This window comes from Leptonychotes weddellii, chromosome 15 (genome assembly GCF_054177405.1).
Source record: "Leptonychotes weddellii isolate Sample4059 chromosome 15, ASM5417740v2, whole genome shotgun sequence".
Lineage (NCBI taxonomy): Eukaryota > Metazoa > Chordata > Mammalia > Carnivora > Phocidae > Leptonychotes > Leptonychotes weddellii.
In genome coordinates, this window is record NC_138383.1 from 32,851,299 (window position 1) to 32,867,343 (window position 16,045).

The following is a 16,045-nucleotide window of genomic DNA, read 5'->3' on the forward strand; positions in this document are numbered from 1 at the left end:
ATCCTCCGAACTCCAGGTCCCCGAGAGGTGGGCAGTGTGGGGCAGTGGGAAGATCTGGAACTTGGAGCCATGTAATCTGGGTTTGAATCCTGCCTGGCGCTGTCTGCTATTTATTTGTTCGGTGCCATGAGACACGTCGTATGATGCTCTCAGTAAGGGAGGGGGTATTGTCCCGCTAACAGCTGCAGCGAGGCCATGGTGCTCACAGTGTTCCATCTGTCCCCCCACACCACCCATGATCTATGCCTTCAGTGGTGGCCCCACGGGCTGCCCCCATCCCTGAGCACATCAAATCTTTAGAGACCCCTCCTTAATCCTCCTCTCAACCTCCAAATCTCTGCAACCTCATTCCCCTCCAACTGCCAATGTGGCCTAAAGATGTAGCAGAAAGAGGGTAGATTTGTGGGTGCCCGCCAGGTCACTTCCAAGCTGGAGGCCATCGGAAAGTCATTCGCCCCCTCTGTGTTCCTATCTCTTTAACATGGCAGTTATAATTCCTATCTATCTAGACTCTTGTTGGCGATATAGGTGTTGAAACAGTGGGGCCTCGTGAGGGAGGTCAGTGGACACTGCCTAGCAGTGGTGATTTCCATGTTTGTCCAATTGGGGAAACGAGGGCTCAGAGCTGGTGATAGACTGGCTGAAGGTCACACAGCAAATGTGCTGTCAGATTCCAGGAGTCCTTGCCGACTTGTCGTAGGAAGTATCCTCCCTTCAAGTGAGGGTTTCCTTTCTCTGGCCCATTTATTGCATTTTCAGCGTTCTCAGTTTGGCTCCAAGACCTCTCCCTCTCCTCCCGAAGCCTTCTCTTAAGGGGAGCATCGTGCCTGGCACTTAGTAGGTGCCTGTGAAGATTTGTTGAAGACAGACATGGAGGCACATGCAAGGCTGGGGTGGGCAGGGAGCTGGCAGGGGGGTGGGGGGTGGGGGGTGGGCAGGGAGCTGAGCACCAGGGTGGGCACAGGCTTGAGGCCATTTCGCTGTCCCTCCGGCTCTGCCTTTGCCAGGCCTGGCTGTTTGAGAAATCTCATTTTGCTAGCAAGCTGATTCATGGGCCTGGGGTCCTGGTGTTCCCTGAGCAGCTCTCTGTCAGTAGCTATTCTTTACAAGGTCCCTCGATTCGTTTTCGGGGTTGAAGACAAATTTTTAAAGGGAAGTTCAGTGCCAAGGTCATTCCAGAGGGGCTGTTAACTTAATGTCCTGCCTTGTTTCCTCCATGCCTGCTCTCTTTTGAACTACACGAGGGTCAAGACTTGCCATTTCTAGCAATTGCTTCTGAGTTCTCGCATTTGGACAAGGGGTGAGGAATGGAGAGGAAGGGGCACGGATTACAGGACAGGGCGGCAGGCAGGGCTCTGGCTCCATTATGAAGTTTGCCAGGTGACTCTGGGCCAACAATCCCCTTCTGCGGGGTTCCCTGTGTGTGAAAACGTGGGTGCTGACAAGACACCATTATGGTAGCATCCACTTTGTCTCCTGGAGTGGCCTGGTCTCCGAGGTTCATTTGGGCAGGAAGTCTCGGTGTCCAGCAGTGGCTCATGTCCCCTCCCCCTCATCCCCACGCGGGACAAGGCGGTTGGCAATTCCATAGCCGAATGCCACAGTGTCCACCCAGCTCTGTTCCTGCTGCCCTGGTTCTTGTCCCTTCTGCTGCAGCATCCTCTGAACTGGTTCCCCTGCCCCCCCAAATCTTCCTTCCATCACCAGGTCAGAGGGAAACAGTCTGAACCGCAAGTCTGGGCCTGACCCCCCAGTCCATGCTGAACCCACCACACTGCCTCTGGCCTCCGCAACTTTGCATGTGTGTTTCGTGTTTCTCCCACCACTGGGGACTCATATTCCAGAAATACGTGCATAGAGAAACAAAGAAAACATGCGCAGAGATATGGCAGCAAAAAAAAGCACGGGGTATGGGGTATGCGGCCTCCGGGCCTTTATGCCCACTGGCTTTCCCTCCTGGAATGCCCTTGGCTCCGTCCTCAGCAAACTCAGTTTGAGAATGTCTCCTCCCTCCTCCTTTGTCTCCCACCAACCCATGGTGAAGCTTTGACACATGGCATCAATCATTCCAGATAACCGTGGCCAGCTGACACGTCCATCTTCCCCGCAGGGCTGGGGCTCCTAGGGGACAGGCCCCTGGGTTTGCCTCCATGCTCCCCGGGAGGGCCCGATGCACAGTAGGAGCTTAGTGTGCTGAGTAAACCAATGGATCCTGAATGTTAAGGCCTGAGAAACTCCATTTGCTGAGAGCCTCTCCGAGCAGGGTCTGTGCTAGGAGCTTTGGTCCTCACAGCACCCCGAGGGCTGCCGTGATCCGTTGAGCAGATGACTATGGAAGGCAGGCTTCCTTCCGTGGTGGGCAACAGCATGTTGGGGTGGGTGCCAGTGCAGCCCTAGGCCTGTCCCTGGTCCCTTGTGGGACAGATGTTGATGGCTGTAGCTCCCTGGCTGGGGCCCTGGAGGCTGGCCAGGCAGCCTTGGCTGGGCTCTTGCCTCTGGCCAGGCCCCCCGTCTCACCTCCGCTCCTCGGGCTACTGCCCGTTCTGGGGAGTGGTGACCCAGGGCCATGGGAGGCCCTGTGCATACACACAGGCCAGATGTACCCTGACGGGCTGTGGGCTAGCCCTTGGCCTGATGAGAGGGAGAGGCCTACCCAACAGCCTTTGCTTTCTCCTGCCTGGCTCTCTACCATAGAGACCCCCAGGCTTTCCTCCATGGAGACGGGCAGCCTCCCTGAGCGGTGACAGTGACAGTGAGCGGGAGGGACCTGCTCTGGGGGATGGGCTGAAGGTGGAGAAAGAGTCCAGAGTGAGCTCAGGTGTGCACACCAATCCTTTCCCACCCCTCTCCTTACTCTTCTGTGCACCCCCCCAACCTTTTCTCTGGAGGCCCTGAGGTTTGCCCCACCCTCCCAAGTCAATCAGGGCAACTCCTAGAGGAGATGCCTCTTTGTAAGGGCACTTTCTGGGTCAGCGAATCCTTCATCTCCTGAGGAGGGCAGCCCCTCCGCCCTAGAGGGTCTGAAGGGATGTGGATGTTGGAGGAGCAGAAGGACTGTGGCCCGGTTCAGCCGCGTTTTGAATCTCATGTCATTTAGCGTGTCCACCGTGTGCGGGTGCATGTGCGTGTGCACGCATGCACAAGGACGAGACACAGAGCCGGGCACTATGCACTTTCTGTTCTCCAGGAGCCGTTGCTCCGGTCCAGTCTGGTCACCCCCATTTATTTAAGAAAATCCGACACAGTGGTGGGTAGAACCCAAGAGAGAAGTGGCGGTGGGCTGAGAGGGGTAGGGGAGACGCCCGGCTCCCTGCTGCCTTTGCCCGTCCCCAAGGTCCTCCACAGCATCCCCTGGTACCCTCTCCCCCTCCCACCAGATTCCACTTCCTGGGGGGATGGGTGGCTGCCCCTGCAAAGAGGAAGGAGTGGTCAGCAGAGCGGGAGGGGCAGGGCTAAGGCGCAGTGTTGACCTCGCTCTGGGCTCAGCAGGGAGACCCGGCCTCCCTGGGCCGCCCAGACCACAGTGCTGGGGTGTGGCTTACTAGGGGCGGGCCCAGGGCTCCTCCCCATTTAGGCCCCTGCCCATAGCTGGTGGGGACAGAGGAGGGAGTCCTGAGATCTCAGGAAGGTGCCCGGCTTGTCCCAAGACCCCTCTGTAGGGTCAGCTCCCAGGTCCTGGGAAGGGGCTGGGGAGCACCTGGAAGCCAGCAGATGCTACAAGTGTCCCCCCATCCTCCCGATATTTTGTCCACAGCAAGATCCTTGGCAGGGCAGGCAGCCGCCGCCTCCCCACCCTGCAGGACAGAAATCCCTGAATAGTGGTTTGAGAAAAGTCTTTGTGCAGCTTGTGACACAAGACCCCCCAAAGCCCCCCCACACAGGGGGAAGACAGGGGACATGGGGGGCAGGGGCACAGTGTGGGCCCGCCTCACCCCAAGCTTGGCCTCCATGCCTCACTTTTGGGGCAGGGGGTTGTCTAAGATGGGAGGAGGTCTGGAAAGGGTAGAACAAAGGCTGGGATTGCTTTCCTCCTAGCAAGCTCCTGAGGAAGGAGCCCTCCACCTTCGGTGGCAGAATCGGGTATGGGGTGAAGTGGCGGGAAGGACCATGTGGGGTAGGCGGCCGCCCAGCACAGAGCAAAGCTGCAGGGGCAGGGAGTACAAAATCCACTTCAGCCGCCCTGCATCGGTGTGAGCAGGGCTCCCAGCCGTGGCCCACACAGAGCCCAACCCCTGGGCGGACTGCGCCTCTATGCCATCTCTTTGATTCTGCGCATGTAATTGTGCAGGTCTGGGGGCGCAGTGGGCCGCGTGGTGCCCGCCACGTCCGGGCAGCCCCAACCCAGGTCCTCTTCGTCCTCCTCCTCCTCCTCGCCGGCGGGCACCGAGTCATAGCCAAGCTCCTCCGTGGGCAGCGTGGTGAAGGTAGTAAACTTGACCCGCTTGCGCTTGGAGGTGGGCGAGCTGGCAGCGTCCTCGGCCTGGTCCCGGGCCGAGCCCCCCGAGGAGCCGTCACCCCGCCCGTGCACCTGGCTCTGCACGCTGGTCTGCGAGCTGCCGCTGCTGGGGTGGTCGCCGTGGCAGCAGGCGGGCACGGTCTCCAGCGGGTTGCCTGCGGGCGGGGACAGCTCCCCCTGCACCCGCAGCGGCTGCCCGTTGCCCAGGAACACCCAGTGGTGAGAGTGGTCCATGCTGGTCTGGCCCTCGGGTGGGATGCGCTTGTGTTGGTAGCGCAGCACGAAGACGATGCAGTTGATGAGGAAGACGAGGATGGCGAGGCAGAAGACGCCCAGCAGCGCGTACATGCCGATCTCCAGGTCCGTCAGCCCACGCGGCATCTGCAGGAAGCCGGTGGGCAGCGGCAGGAAGTCTTCCGTGGGCGGCACGGTGGGGCTGGCGGTGCCCGGGCCCGGGGCCTCGGCTGCCGGCACTGCCGTGCCCGGTGGGCCGGCTCCCCGGGCCTCGTCCTCGCCCCCACCGGGGCCCGGCTGGCTGGGCCCTGGGTAGTCGTAAGTGGGGTCCTCCTCGTCCCGCCCAAAGTGCACCCGCAGACCCACAGGGGTCGTGGCCAGCACACTCTTGCGCTTGGTTTTCTGGCAGCTCTCGGCGATGGTGAGCTCGGCACGCAGCAGTTCCCCTGCCCCCTCAGCCTCCGCCACCACCAGCGGGAAGGCCTGGTCCTGGGTCACTGTGGCCACCCGCTCGTCCAGGCTGCTCACCAGCAGCCCGTAGTCCCGGGGGCTGTAGAGGGAGAGGGGGGCGGTGGTGCCATCGCTGTAGGAGAGCCAGAGGCTCAGGAGGGCTTCCTGGAGGAAGAGGAGGAGGAGGAGGAGAAGGGGACAGGAGTCAGAGAGCTAGTCCTGGCTGGCTTCACCGCTAGGTGCTGAGCAGATGCCAAGCTCTATGAGGACAGGGACTGCGGTACTCTGGCTCCCAGATGTATTCCCGGCACTGCAACCGTGCCTGGCAAGTGGCAGGTGCTTAGGAACAATTGTGGGAGCAGGAAGTCCTCCTCTGGAGGTTGTGGGCAGGTAAGGGATATATTATGGCCTCATACTGCCCTAAGAATTTCCTTGTCCACTCATCCTTCTCCCCTTGATGAGCTGAACGTATGTTCTGCCTTGGGTCTACCTCAAGTCCCTTTTGCTGCAGGAGTAACCTCGTATCTCCATGCCTGACTTGGGATCATCCCCATTAGACATGTGGAGATTGAGAACACATACCCCACCCCAGCCTTCTCTGTTAAAACATTCTGAGAATTGCCTTCCCTACAGATGAGGAAGCAGGGCCCTAAGAGAAGGGATTGGCCTGCGGTCATGGAGCAAGTTAGGGGCAGGGGGACTCCTGGCTCAGTGCTCAACACCTGCCTTCTTGCTCCCTGTGCTCCTGCCTGTCACCTTTCCACCTCTGTCTTGTGCCCCGGTGTGTGGGGCTGCAGCTGGGGCTCCAGAGATGGGTGGGGGTAATTCCTAGGGGTGGAGGCGGCCAGACTCCCTGTGCAGATGGCAGGAGAATGGGGTGAGCCAGGTGTGTTGGGCACCAAGGGTAGACAGATCTTCCATTAAAGTCTGAATTGGGGGGACTGATGGCACAAGGACAGACTGGAGTTTCCTTCTTCCTTCCACACCCCCAAGCCCCCAGTTTGGTAGGCTGGGCATCCGGTTACCTGCTTGAGGAAGCTGAGGGTCTGCTGGGCGGCCGTGGTGGCCAGGATGGTGTGGCTGCTCCCTGGGCTGGGCCGCAGGGAGAGGGCAAGGCTGGCCACCACCTGGGCCTGTAGTTGTGTGATGCTGACCTTCTCCTCCGTCACTGTTAGCAGCGTCTCCCCAAGCACAGACTCCGTCAGTGGGGACACCACCTGAGGCAGAGTGGGGCAAGGGTGAGCGAAGGCCAGGAAAGCAGCACCCCCCAGGATTCCCAGCCACGGAGGAGTCCCAGTGCTGCTGGAAGAGAGGCCCGGAGTGCAGGGCCGGGTGGAGGGGTGGGGGTGGGGGTGGCAGGCTGGGAGGCTGGACTCTTAGGCTCTGCCTTAGGGCTGCAGCTGGAAATCAGGGTCCAGGGGCTCACAGGAGCCAAGCAGGAACACAGATGAGAAGAGGTGGGCAGAATTTAAGGTAAACAATAGCCCCACACAGTGATGAATAGCAATTGATGTTTGGCCTCAATGAGAGACAAAAGGGAGTGGTGGGGACTGTGACAAATAGGAGAACTTGTGCTCATGGGGGGGGGCAGGGCACCAGTGTTGACTCTAGCCAGTTACTGCCAGGTGGGAATGTAGGCCCAGGGTTGCCAGATTCATATTTTGTAAAACCAGAAGTCTAGATTTTTAAAAATGAGAGAGCTGCCAATTGTTTCAATGTTGGATCAGTTGCTTTACAGATAAATACATCTGCAGACAGGTTCTAGCCAATGGGTCACACTATTCACCATCTCTTAGAGGGATGATTTCTACCCAGGCACCCAGATGTAGAGGAGGAGGGTCAGCTTTGAGTTCCTAGGTCCCTGAATTCCCTTTCCTGAGCCCCCTCCTCTCACCCACACCTGCTCTCTGGGACCACACCGAACCATACAGGGTTGGTAAAAGTCGACAGGGCTTGCAGGGAGATCCTTTGCCAAGCGGAAGTGAAAGGAGCTTACCTCTGACGGTGGGGTTTCAGGCGGGGGGGTGGGGGTGGGCTGAGGGGCAGAAAGTGTGTTTTGGGGGACTGCCGGGGTTGATCCCAGAGGCCGAGGCCCTAGAAACCCTGTCCCAGGGACGTCTGTGCTCTCTGCCCACGCAGTGCCCCTGTGCCTACCTTGAAGGGGGTAGTGCCCGGCTCCAGGCCCGCCAGCGTGCTGCTGTCCACCATGCGTGCCACTCGGGGGTCCCCCACCCGCATGAAGTCGCTGACCAGGTCGGTGACCTCCACCAGCCAGTCCGGGCCCAGCATGGGGACCACCTGGTCAGCGCCCTCGGACGACGTCGTGTGGAACTGGGTGAAGACCTGCAGGGTGGCGTGCTGGTACTGCAGGGTGCAGCCTCGACTGGCGCTCTGCCGCCGCTCCTCCTCCTCCTCGTCCTCGTCCTCGCTCTCCCGGGCCGACCTGGGGTGGGGAGGCCGGGGCTCAGGGCTCCCCGCCTGCCCCCAACCTGCACAAGTCACCTCCCTCACCCGTGTGGGCTGCAGGCTCCTCCCCGCCTCCCATGGGTGGGCACTGGGCACACGGCAGCCTCCCCGCCAGCCCCATTCCTTCTGTCTCCGACCAGCTTAGAGCCAGGAGTCCCCAGCCTTTTCGCTCCTAGAAAGGGGCCTTCTTGCCCCCCCACCCGCACCCCTTGGCCCTCTCGGCCTCTGCGGGGCTTCACCGATGCCTGACAATAGCCGGGGTCCGATCCTGACAAGCGCGGTCTCTTTTTCAGCGCCAAGCCGGCGCCTGGCCCTGTTCTCCGCTCTAAACTGGAGTGAAGGCATTCCTTGTCCAGAGGGCCAGACCGCTTGGCTGGGGGGTGCCCTTGCAGCTGGGGGCGAGCAGAACTTGGAAGTGATGCGCTTGGATATTTGGCTGAGGAGATTTCCAGGCACCGCGGGGAATGTGTGGCCTGGTTCCTCTTGCTGCTTATAGGAAAACCCAAGAGGAGAGAGGTAAACTGAGGGAAGCACCAATAAGCAAAAGGGAGCCAGGACTGGATGATTCGGGAAATTCAGCCTATCCAGGTTGCCGAAGATGCTAAAACCAGGAGATCCGCGGTCAGGAGAGCATGCTCTGGAAAGAGCGAGCCAAGGACACGGCTCGTGCTTTGCTACTGCTGTGGATGGATCAAACAACTACAATATCCATTCATAGGGGGCTCTTTTACCTGGGTTAACCCATCCTCACAACCATGCTGAGGTAAGTGTCAACGTGCCCATTTGCAGATGAAGAAACGGGGCGCACAGAGACATTGTGTAAGTAGTCCAAGGTTGCCCAGCTAGGAAACAGCAGTCAGGATTTAAACCCAGCCTGTCTCCCTTCAGAGTTCACTACGCCCTCGTGACTCAAAGCTGGCCTAGGAGCTGGGCCCAGGGCAGAATCACAGGCCCCCTCCCAGACCCACGGGATCAGAATGTGCACTTTAATAGGCTCCTCAGGAGCTCATGTGCACGTTCAAATTTGAGAGGCTCTGATCCACACGGTCTGGCTTTTCCTCATCTCTGTAGAATTGAACCGAGCCCAGCTCTCCCTTGGCCACCGGCTTCTCCCCCAGCCCAGCCCCTCCCCTGTTAGTTGCCCGCCCCTCTTCCTCCCTCTGCCCTGCCGGCTCCCCTCTCCATCAGCAGAGTGAGGGGCGAGTGGAGTGCATGCCCCAGAGATGCACACTCAGGTGCGTGAGGTCCCCCTCAGCAAGGGAGTCTGGTGTGAGTCACTGTATGCCTGGGCTGATGCACTCACGAGTGTGCCCCTGGTGTGCACAGGCTGAGGTACACGTATATAGGTGTATGTGCTTCTGTGTTGTGTGTCTGCTCCATTTTGTCTGTGGTCTGGCTACTCTCTCACCCTGTCTTCCCAGCCAACTCCTTTCCACTCATTCTTTAAGACTTAGCCAAGAGTCACCTATTCCAGGAAGCCTGCCTTGACTTGTCCTAGAGGAAGAGGCGGTTCTCTCCTTTGCGTCACTTGATTCCCCGCACAGAGGGCTTCCTGTGTCTACTGTGTCCTGTGGCACGTATAGGACGGCCTCCCTGATAGACCCAGAGCTTGGCTGGGTCAGGCACTGGCCACACTCACCCCATGTCTCAAGCACCCATCAGTGTCTGGCACACAGTAGCTGCTCAATAAAAGTTTGTTGATTGCCCAACCGACCTGCAGCCTGTGTACACCTAGGGCCTTACACACATATGTGGATCAGACCACGGGCCAGGGCTGTGTCCACCTGTGAGTATGCCGAGTATCCACTGTGTGTGGAAGGCTGTACCTCCGGTCAGGGAGGATGGGTACCCTCCAGCCCTTCACTTGGCTGAGGCGTGCGTCCGAGAGTTCGATGTGCAGGGGCAGCTTGGGGACCCAGACTGTCATTTCCAGGGGGGCACTGAGGATGTCATAGCGGAAGGTGACCCTGGCATTCATGGACCCGCGCGACTCCTTTCCGCTCACAAACACGTAGTCGCAGCTGCTGGATACCTGGGGAGGGGGAAGGAGGTTGGTTGGCATGGCTTGCCCTACAGGGCCTCCTGTGGGCTGAAAGAGAGGAGCGGGGGCGGGCGGGAGGCACCAGATTTATTTCCCTTGGGAGGTGTCAGCTTTGGGTGTCCCTGTTCCCATTATTTCTTCACAGATCATCTCTCAGCGCTTCTATGGGAGGTGTTTGCTCCCTGGCAAGGAGCCACCATGCACCTGACTACAGGAGACTGTTTCTGATGAGGCAGACCACACCTCAGAGGAGCCTTCAGGCTGAGGGGCCCCTGGGCTGGTGCTCTGGCAGAGGTGTCTTTGGTGGCATCCTCCACAGTACAGAGGGGCATGTCTGAACCCATGATTCCTCCACGGCCCATCTGGCCCTGCGGCCGCAGGAAAATAAGCAGCTGGTTCATTTCAGGTGCAGGGATGGTTCTAGCCAGGGGTGGAGGTAGGGATGGGGAGAGGAAAAATTAGGACAGACAGGTGGATGGCTGCTACCAGTGGGTGCAGCTTTTACAAATGCATGCCCACCAGGACCCCAACTCATATTCCTAGAGGTTCCTTGGATGACCACGCACCTGCCGAACACATCTCGGGGAACACCTGTGGCAGTACTCAGGACAGATGTAGGTGGGTGTGCATACGTCAAGTGTGACCAGTATGTACCTGGCACACTCTGGAGTGAATCTCATGTGCAATGCATTGAGGTGTTCCTGCTAGTACACGCCCATGGGTGCACACCCTTGCATTTGGGGAGGGTCTAATCATGCGGCTGGTGGGCTCATGACATTCCGAAGGCTCTGGTGGGGGCAGGGAGGGTGCCGGCACGGTGGCTCAGCTCTGATGAGCCCCTGGCTATTCCTAAACTCCTGCCAGCTCCCTTAACCATCTCGGATGGGGGTGGTAGGACGTGGGAGAGCAGCCCCGCCAGAAATGCTCATTTCCCACTTCAGAAGGCAGAGAATTCCATCTGAAGGCTGGTAAATTCCATTCGGAGTGTTTGCAAACTCCATAAAGAACCTGAGCGTATTTCATTGAGAGTGGAAACAAATTCCATTTAGAATCTTTGTGAATTCCCTTTGGTATCTAAGCAGTCAAGACTTTGTTCTGGTCCACTTTGAGGCCGGAGGCGGGGAGTGGGGGAGTCTGGGGGGCAGAGGCAGATGCTGGATGAGGGCCTTTGAAAGCAGGTCCATTTTTTTTTCCTGTCCCAGCCTGCCAGCCCTGGAAAGCCCCACAGGCCTGGGCAAGGCTTCTACTCTGCAGGGGATGGGGGTGTGGCACCAAGCCATCTGCTCTGGCTCACCTGGGGGGCATTCTTCCTGGAGGGGGATGAGGTGAGGCTCCAGCTCCCCAGACCTGAGGGATCTGGGGCAGAGTGTGGAGAGAAAGAGTGCACACACCCCAGGCTAGCCCCAGTTAGCCTGAAGGAGAAGGACACCCACGGCCCACTCCTCCTGCTCTCCTTCAGGCTGAGCTATTTACAGGCTCAGGGAACAGACTCCCTTGTCTGATCATCTGATTTGGGCACCTGCTGGAGGCTGGCCTGATAAACAGCTCACCCACCACACTGACACCAGGATTGCCACTCCCCTGCGTCACTGTCTGTCCCACTGCCTGAGATGGCTGTCCGAAGGGGCAAGTCTGAAGGCCCTCCTGGGTCATTTGAGTCAGATGGCTGTCCTGTTTGTTGGGCTGTGAGGACCTGGGGCCCAGAGTGGGTCTCTGGCGAGGGAGCTGTGGGAGGGGCCCACAGGAGTTGGAGGATTTGGGGGGGGTGTGCCTTGAGCGGGTCCTTCCTTACACAACCTTCACTCCTGGCCTAACTTCTTACACAACCTTCACTCCATGCTTCTGGGGCTTCCGCTCTGAGCTGGATCTCCTCCATTTGGGCACCAGCACCTGGGTTCAGGGCGTCAGGGTGTGTCCTTGAGTTCCCCCCCCCCCCCGCCCAGTTGCCTTGCCCAGTGTCTGTCCAGGCAGGGGCTCAATCATCACTTGCTGCACTGGATTGAGCTCAGGCTGTCAACACTGCCTTCTCCCCTCTGCCTGCCAAATGGTCTCTTTCATATTCCTGCAGGAAGCCCTCCAGGACCAGTAGTACCCGGGGCTTTTCCTCACCCCCACCAGCCACGGATGCCTGAAGCTATTCCCACTGGCACCTCCCCACCCACCACATTTCTCCTCCTTTTGCCTGCAACAGGAAGCTGCCTGGGATGCCAATTCCCCTCTGGCTTGGAGTTCCACTCCCCCTGAAGGTCTGAGGCCTTCTTCCCAGGGTCCCCACCTCCAGGAAGCCCACCTTGATGATGTCCTCATTGTCAGATTCGCATTCCACCAAGGCAGAGACATCTAGGACGAGGCCAGTCACCTCGATGGCGATGACCTTGACCGGGATGGCCACTGTCCTGCCAGTCAGAATAGCCGTGTTGATGATCTCGGTGTCCTGCAGGAAGGGTGGGGCTCTGCTGAGTGGGGACACTTGTGGTCCTCTGCTCTCCCAGGACACGCCAGCCAAGGCCCAGGCACCTGGCTGTCCTACTCCTCAGATGCTCAGCCTTCCCCTGGGGACACCTGCACACATGTGCGGAGAGGTGCAGCCGCTCAGTCTCAAGAGTCTTCTCAGACACTCTGCTCACTTGGCCTCCTGCAGTAGCCTTCTGGTCTACCTCAGCCCACCGCCAGGAAACAGTCCTTCCCCAGTGCCCCATCATCTTCTTTTGACACCTTACATGCTCCTCCGCACTCACGGAGTTGCATCCAACACATCTGCCCGGCCATTCCAGGCACCCTTGGGCTGTTTGCCGACGATCCCTCCCGCCTTACCACCCCATGGCACCCTTCCCCCATCCACCGTGCCTTAGAACAAACTACTCACATTCCCATCACCACACCTTTGTCCGCGTGATCCCCTGTCTAGAGCACCCTCCTCACCGTCTCTGGTTGTATGAGCCCTTCCTTCCACATGTCCTTCAAAGCTCAACTGCACAGCCACCTCCTCCAGGAAGCCTCCCCTGAGTGGCTTCTCCATCGGTGACTTCTTCCACCTCTGTCCCCCTGAGCATCTGCTGTCCTACTCCAGCACGAGGCACAGAGCACCACCTGCCTCCAGTGAGTGCGTGTGCACATACACACACACACACACCCCTACACTCACAGGCACACCTGGGTGCAGGAGGCACTCACACTCTCGGGCGCGGGCCCACATGTACACACACATCAATCCATATGCACGCTCAGCGGGGCACATGCCGGTCATGCGCACACACCCGCGACAGACGCACGCATCCACTGGCCAGTCACCGCCCCGCTCACCATGGCTAGGGGCAGGATTGCTTGGACATCCCGCTGGATGACTGTCAACTCAGTGACCGCCCGCTCCAGGTCAGGCTGGGCGCTGGGGCTGCGGTAGTCGATGTGCCACATGATCCTCCGCTTGACCGACTGGCTGGTGAAGTTCTCCATCTCAAAGTCCAGCTGCAGGATCTCCAGGGGCCCCTGGCCTTCCCTGCAGGGTTGGGGCAGGAAGCAGAGCCCAGGAGGAAGGGCTGGGAGCAGCCCAGGAGCTCTGAAATCCCTGGTGGGGCCCCCAGCCCTCCTCGGCAGCCTGCCTGCTGGGGCCTTCTGAGCCACCTGAGGTGCCCCAGCCTGGACCTCAGAGTCCCCACCACCTGAGCGCCTGTCCTTCTGCCAGCCTGGCTTCCTCCATCAAGAATGCCCCCACCCCTTCAGGTGCTGTCCTCAGAGAGGACAGAGGTGCTTACCAGGGGGGCAGTGGGGTGCCCTGGGCCCAGGCCACATCCACGGTGGCTGTTGAGTGCTTTGCCCCAGTCAGCAGCTCCGAGGTCACATGCCACTGACCACTCCGTGACTTGGTGCCCAGAAGGGTCACACCCTTCTTGGCCTTCACCCTGGGACAAAGTGGGAAGAAAGAGAGGGAGATGGTCAGCCTAGGTCCCAGTGGCTGCCCAGCTGGCCACTCCCCCCTAGGCTGGGGCTGGGAGTAGGGGGAGTAGGTGAGTAAATGACCTCAGTAAATTATCTTGGACTCAATGCTGGAGATGAACCTGGGGAATCTGGTATCATGTAGCTGAAACCTCCGACCCTCTGTGGAGGCTACAATTGCTTCTACCATATCTCTCTGCCAAGTTCTTATCAAATCTCTACTTGCATACCTCAGTGACAGGGGACTCACTACCGCACACATCCAATTCCATTCTCAGAAAGCCCCTAAGGACTAGAAATGCCTTTCCTATATTTAGCTGAAGTCTAACAGTCATGGGTTCTGCTGGGGCAAGAGAGAACAACTCTCCTTCGCCTCAATTGTATCAGTTCCTTGGACAGCAGGAGGGAAGCACGTGTTCCCTGAGTCTTCTTTTCTCCAGGCCTAAAATCTCTAGTTCCTCCAATTATTACTTTCTGCCATAGTTTCAAGTCAATCTTTGCAACTAGGGTTCAACCCTTGCAATCCTCCTCTGGACACTGAACACACAGGCGTTGTGGCCTCTACTAAATACTGATTAATACTGACTAAAGCAGAACTGTGACCTCCTTAATTCTACATGTTCTACTCCTATTAATGCAGCCCCAAATCTGTGATGAGTGATTTAAGTCATATTCACATTCAGGTATTAATCATTGGATCAGGTCTATCCCTTCCAGGAATATCTGAACTTTAAGGTGGTACACTCAGGAAAGAGGGCAATACTTAACTCAAAAAAGTTGGAGGTTAATGGTGATGTTTTGAGTCCTATGCATAATATCTGGGGTGGGGGGAATATTTTGGTGGGGCCTTGATATGACTTAAGGTATTTCTGAATTTTTAAACTGTATCCCGTTCAGGGTGTAGAAAAGGCTGGGACTCCTGAAATGTTTTCTCCCATCTCCAGGATTGGGCAAATGTCTTGACACATGGACGAGACTCCTGCTCATCTTTGGCTCCCAGCTAATGGGCTGCTCTCTGATCTCCATTTCTTCTCTTTGGCCTCCGTCTCCTCATCTGTAAAATGGGAGAGTTGCGCCAGCTAACATCTACGGGCCCTTCCAACTCCGTTCTATCATTTTGACACCTATGCTTGTGGGAACTAACATTTCTGTGAGCTACAGAGGTCGGGCAGAAATTTTTGTTGCCATCAAGCCGATGAGAACACAGGCTTAAATAAATAAGATGTCTTCCTGAGGTTTCTCAAGCGATAAACGGAAGAGGTAGGATGAGGGTGCTGGCCAGGCAGGTGTGGGCGCACCCCTAAAGGGAGCGAGCTATGCATTTGACCTCGGAAGGGAAGGCAGACCCCTCTACCCACAAGTCCCCTACCTGAGTGTGAAATGCTCCACACTGGCGCTGGAGGGAGAGGAGGAGTTGGGGGCCAGGTAGAGGAGGATGCTGAGCACCTCCCCAGGCTTGAGGGGCCGATCCGGCAGGCGGATCATCAGGTTGCTGTCCAGCCGGTGCTCCTGCAGGGTCCTCCTGGGGGGCGGGCGGAACAGGCTGATGCTCCCGATGCGCAGCAGGGGGTGCTGGGTGGGGCTCTCGGCGCGGGCAACCGGCCTCGGCCCCGCCCCCCGACGGGCGCCCCCGCAGCCCCCCGACGCGTCCGGGGGGTGGAGGGTGTAATAGAGCTCGGCCTGCTGACTCTCCCCCGCGGCCTCGGGGTCCAGCCCATCCGGAGACTTGCGGCGGGCGGCGGGCGGCGCGGCGGGGGCCGGGGGCCCGAACCAGGCCAAGGGCAGCTCGGCCCGCACTAGGCAGGTGGCCAGGCCCCCGCTGAGGCGGCAGGAGCTCTTGACCTCCCGGGCGTCCCGGAAGGCGTGCAGGCGGACACAGGGCAGCCGCTCGGTGACGCCGAAGTCGTCCCAGTCGCGGCCGGCCACGTAGAACAGCACCTGGGCCACGGGCTGCGAGGCGGGCACGCGGGCGCGGACAATGAAGGCCCGCACCTTCCAGTTGACGGTCAGGCGCTCGGGGATGTCCAGGGTGCTGGACGGCTGCAGCAGCTCCCGGGCCACCACCTGGCTGGTGCTGAAGGGCCCTAGGGAGACGTTGAGGACGGGCAGCTCCTTGGTCTGGAACACGACGAAGGGCTCGGAGCGCTGCAGGGAGCCGTTGGCGACCGCAGGCGGCGGGGGCCGCGCCTCCCGCAGGAAGAAGGCCAGTCGCGTCCGCGACAGGTGGTAGCTGACCGGCAGCACTGGGCTGGCCTGCGGCCCCGGGGGGCTGGGGCTGGTCAGGTGGGAGCGGCCGGAGGCTGGGGACAGACAGAGGCAAGAGCCCGGAGGGGTCAGCAGAGGCTGTGCTGGGACCGCAGGGCACCCCAGCCTCCCACCCCGCAGAGGGCATCAGCTCCGAGCCCGCCCTGTGCTGGCATGACAACTGTCCCCTCGCCATTGCCTCTTTTGCCCCAGCGTGGGGG

The 16,045-nt window shown here is 59.2% G+C and overlaps 1 protein-coding gene across 1 annotated transcript in view; it reads right to left on the reverse strand.

The window, feature by feature from the left end:
* Positions 1–3,171: 3,171 nt before the first annotated feature.
* TMEM132E (transmembrane protein 132E) overlaps positions 3,172–16,045 on the reverse strand; it is a 39,123-nt gene continuing 26,249 nt past the window's right edge. Inside the window, exons 2-9 of the mRNA XM_081805983.1 lie at positions 14,950–15,928; positions 13,400–13,546; positions 12,951–13,143; positions 11,938–12,081; positions 9,433–9,638; positions 7,295–7,583; positions 6,166–6,357; positions 3,172–5,305 (exon numbers count right to left, since the gene is read on the reverse strand). Of these exons, the coding sequence (XP_081662109.1) occupies positions 4,250–5,305; positions 6,166–6,357; positions 7,295–7,583; positions 9,433–9,638; positions 11,938–12,081; positions 12,951–13,143; positions 13,400–13,546; positions 14,950–15,928 (3,206 nt within the window). The 3' untranslated portion in view covers positions 3,172–4,249. The remainder of the gene's footprint in view (positions 5,306–6,165; positions 6,358–7,294; positions 7,584–9,432; positions 9,639–11,937; positions 12,082–12,950; positions 13,144–13,399; positions 13,547–14,949; positions 15,929–16,045) is intronic.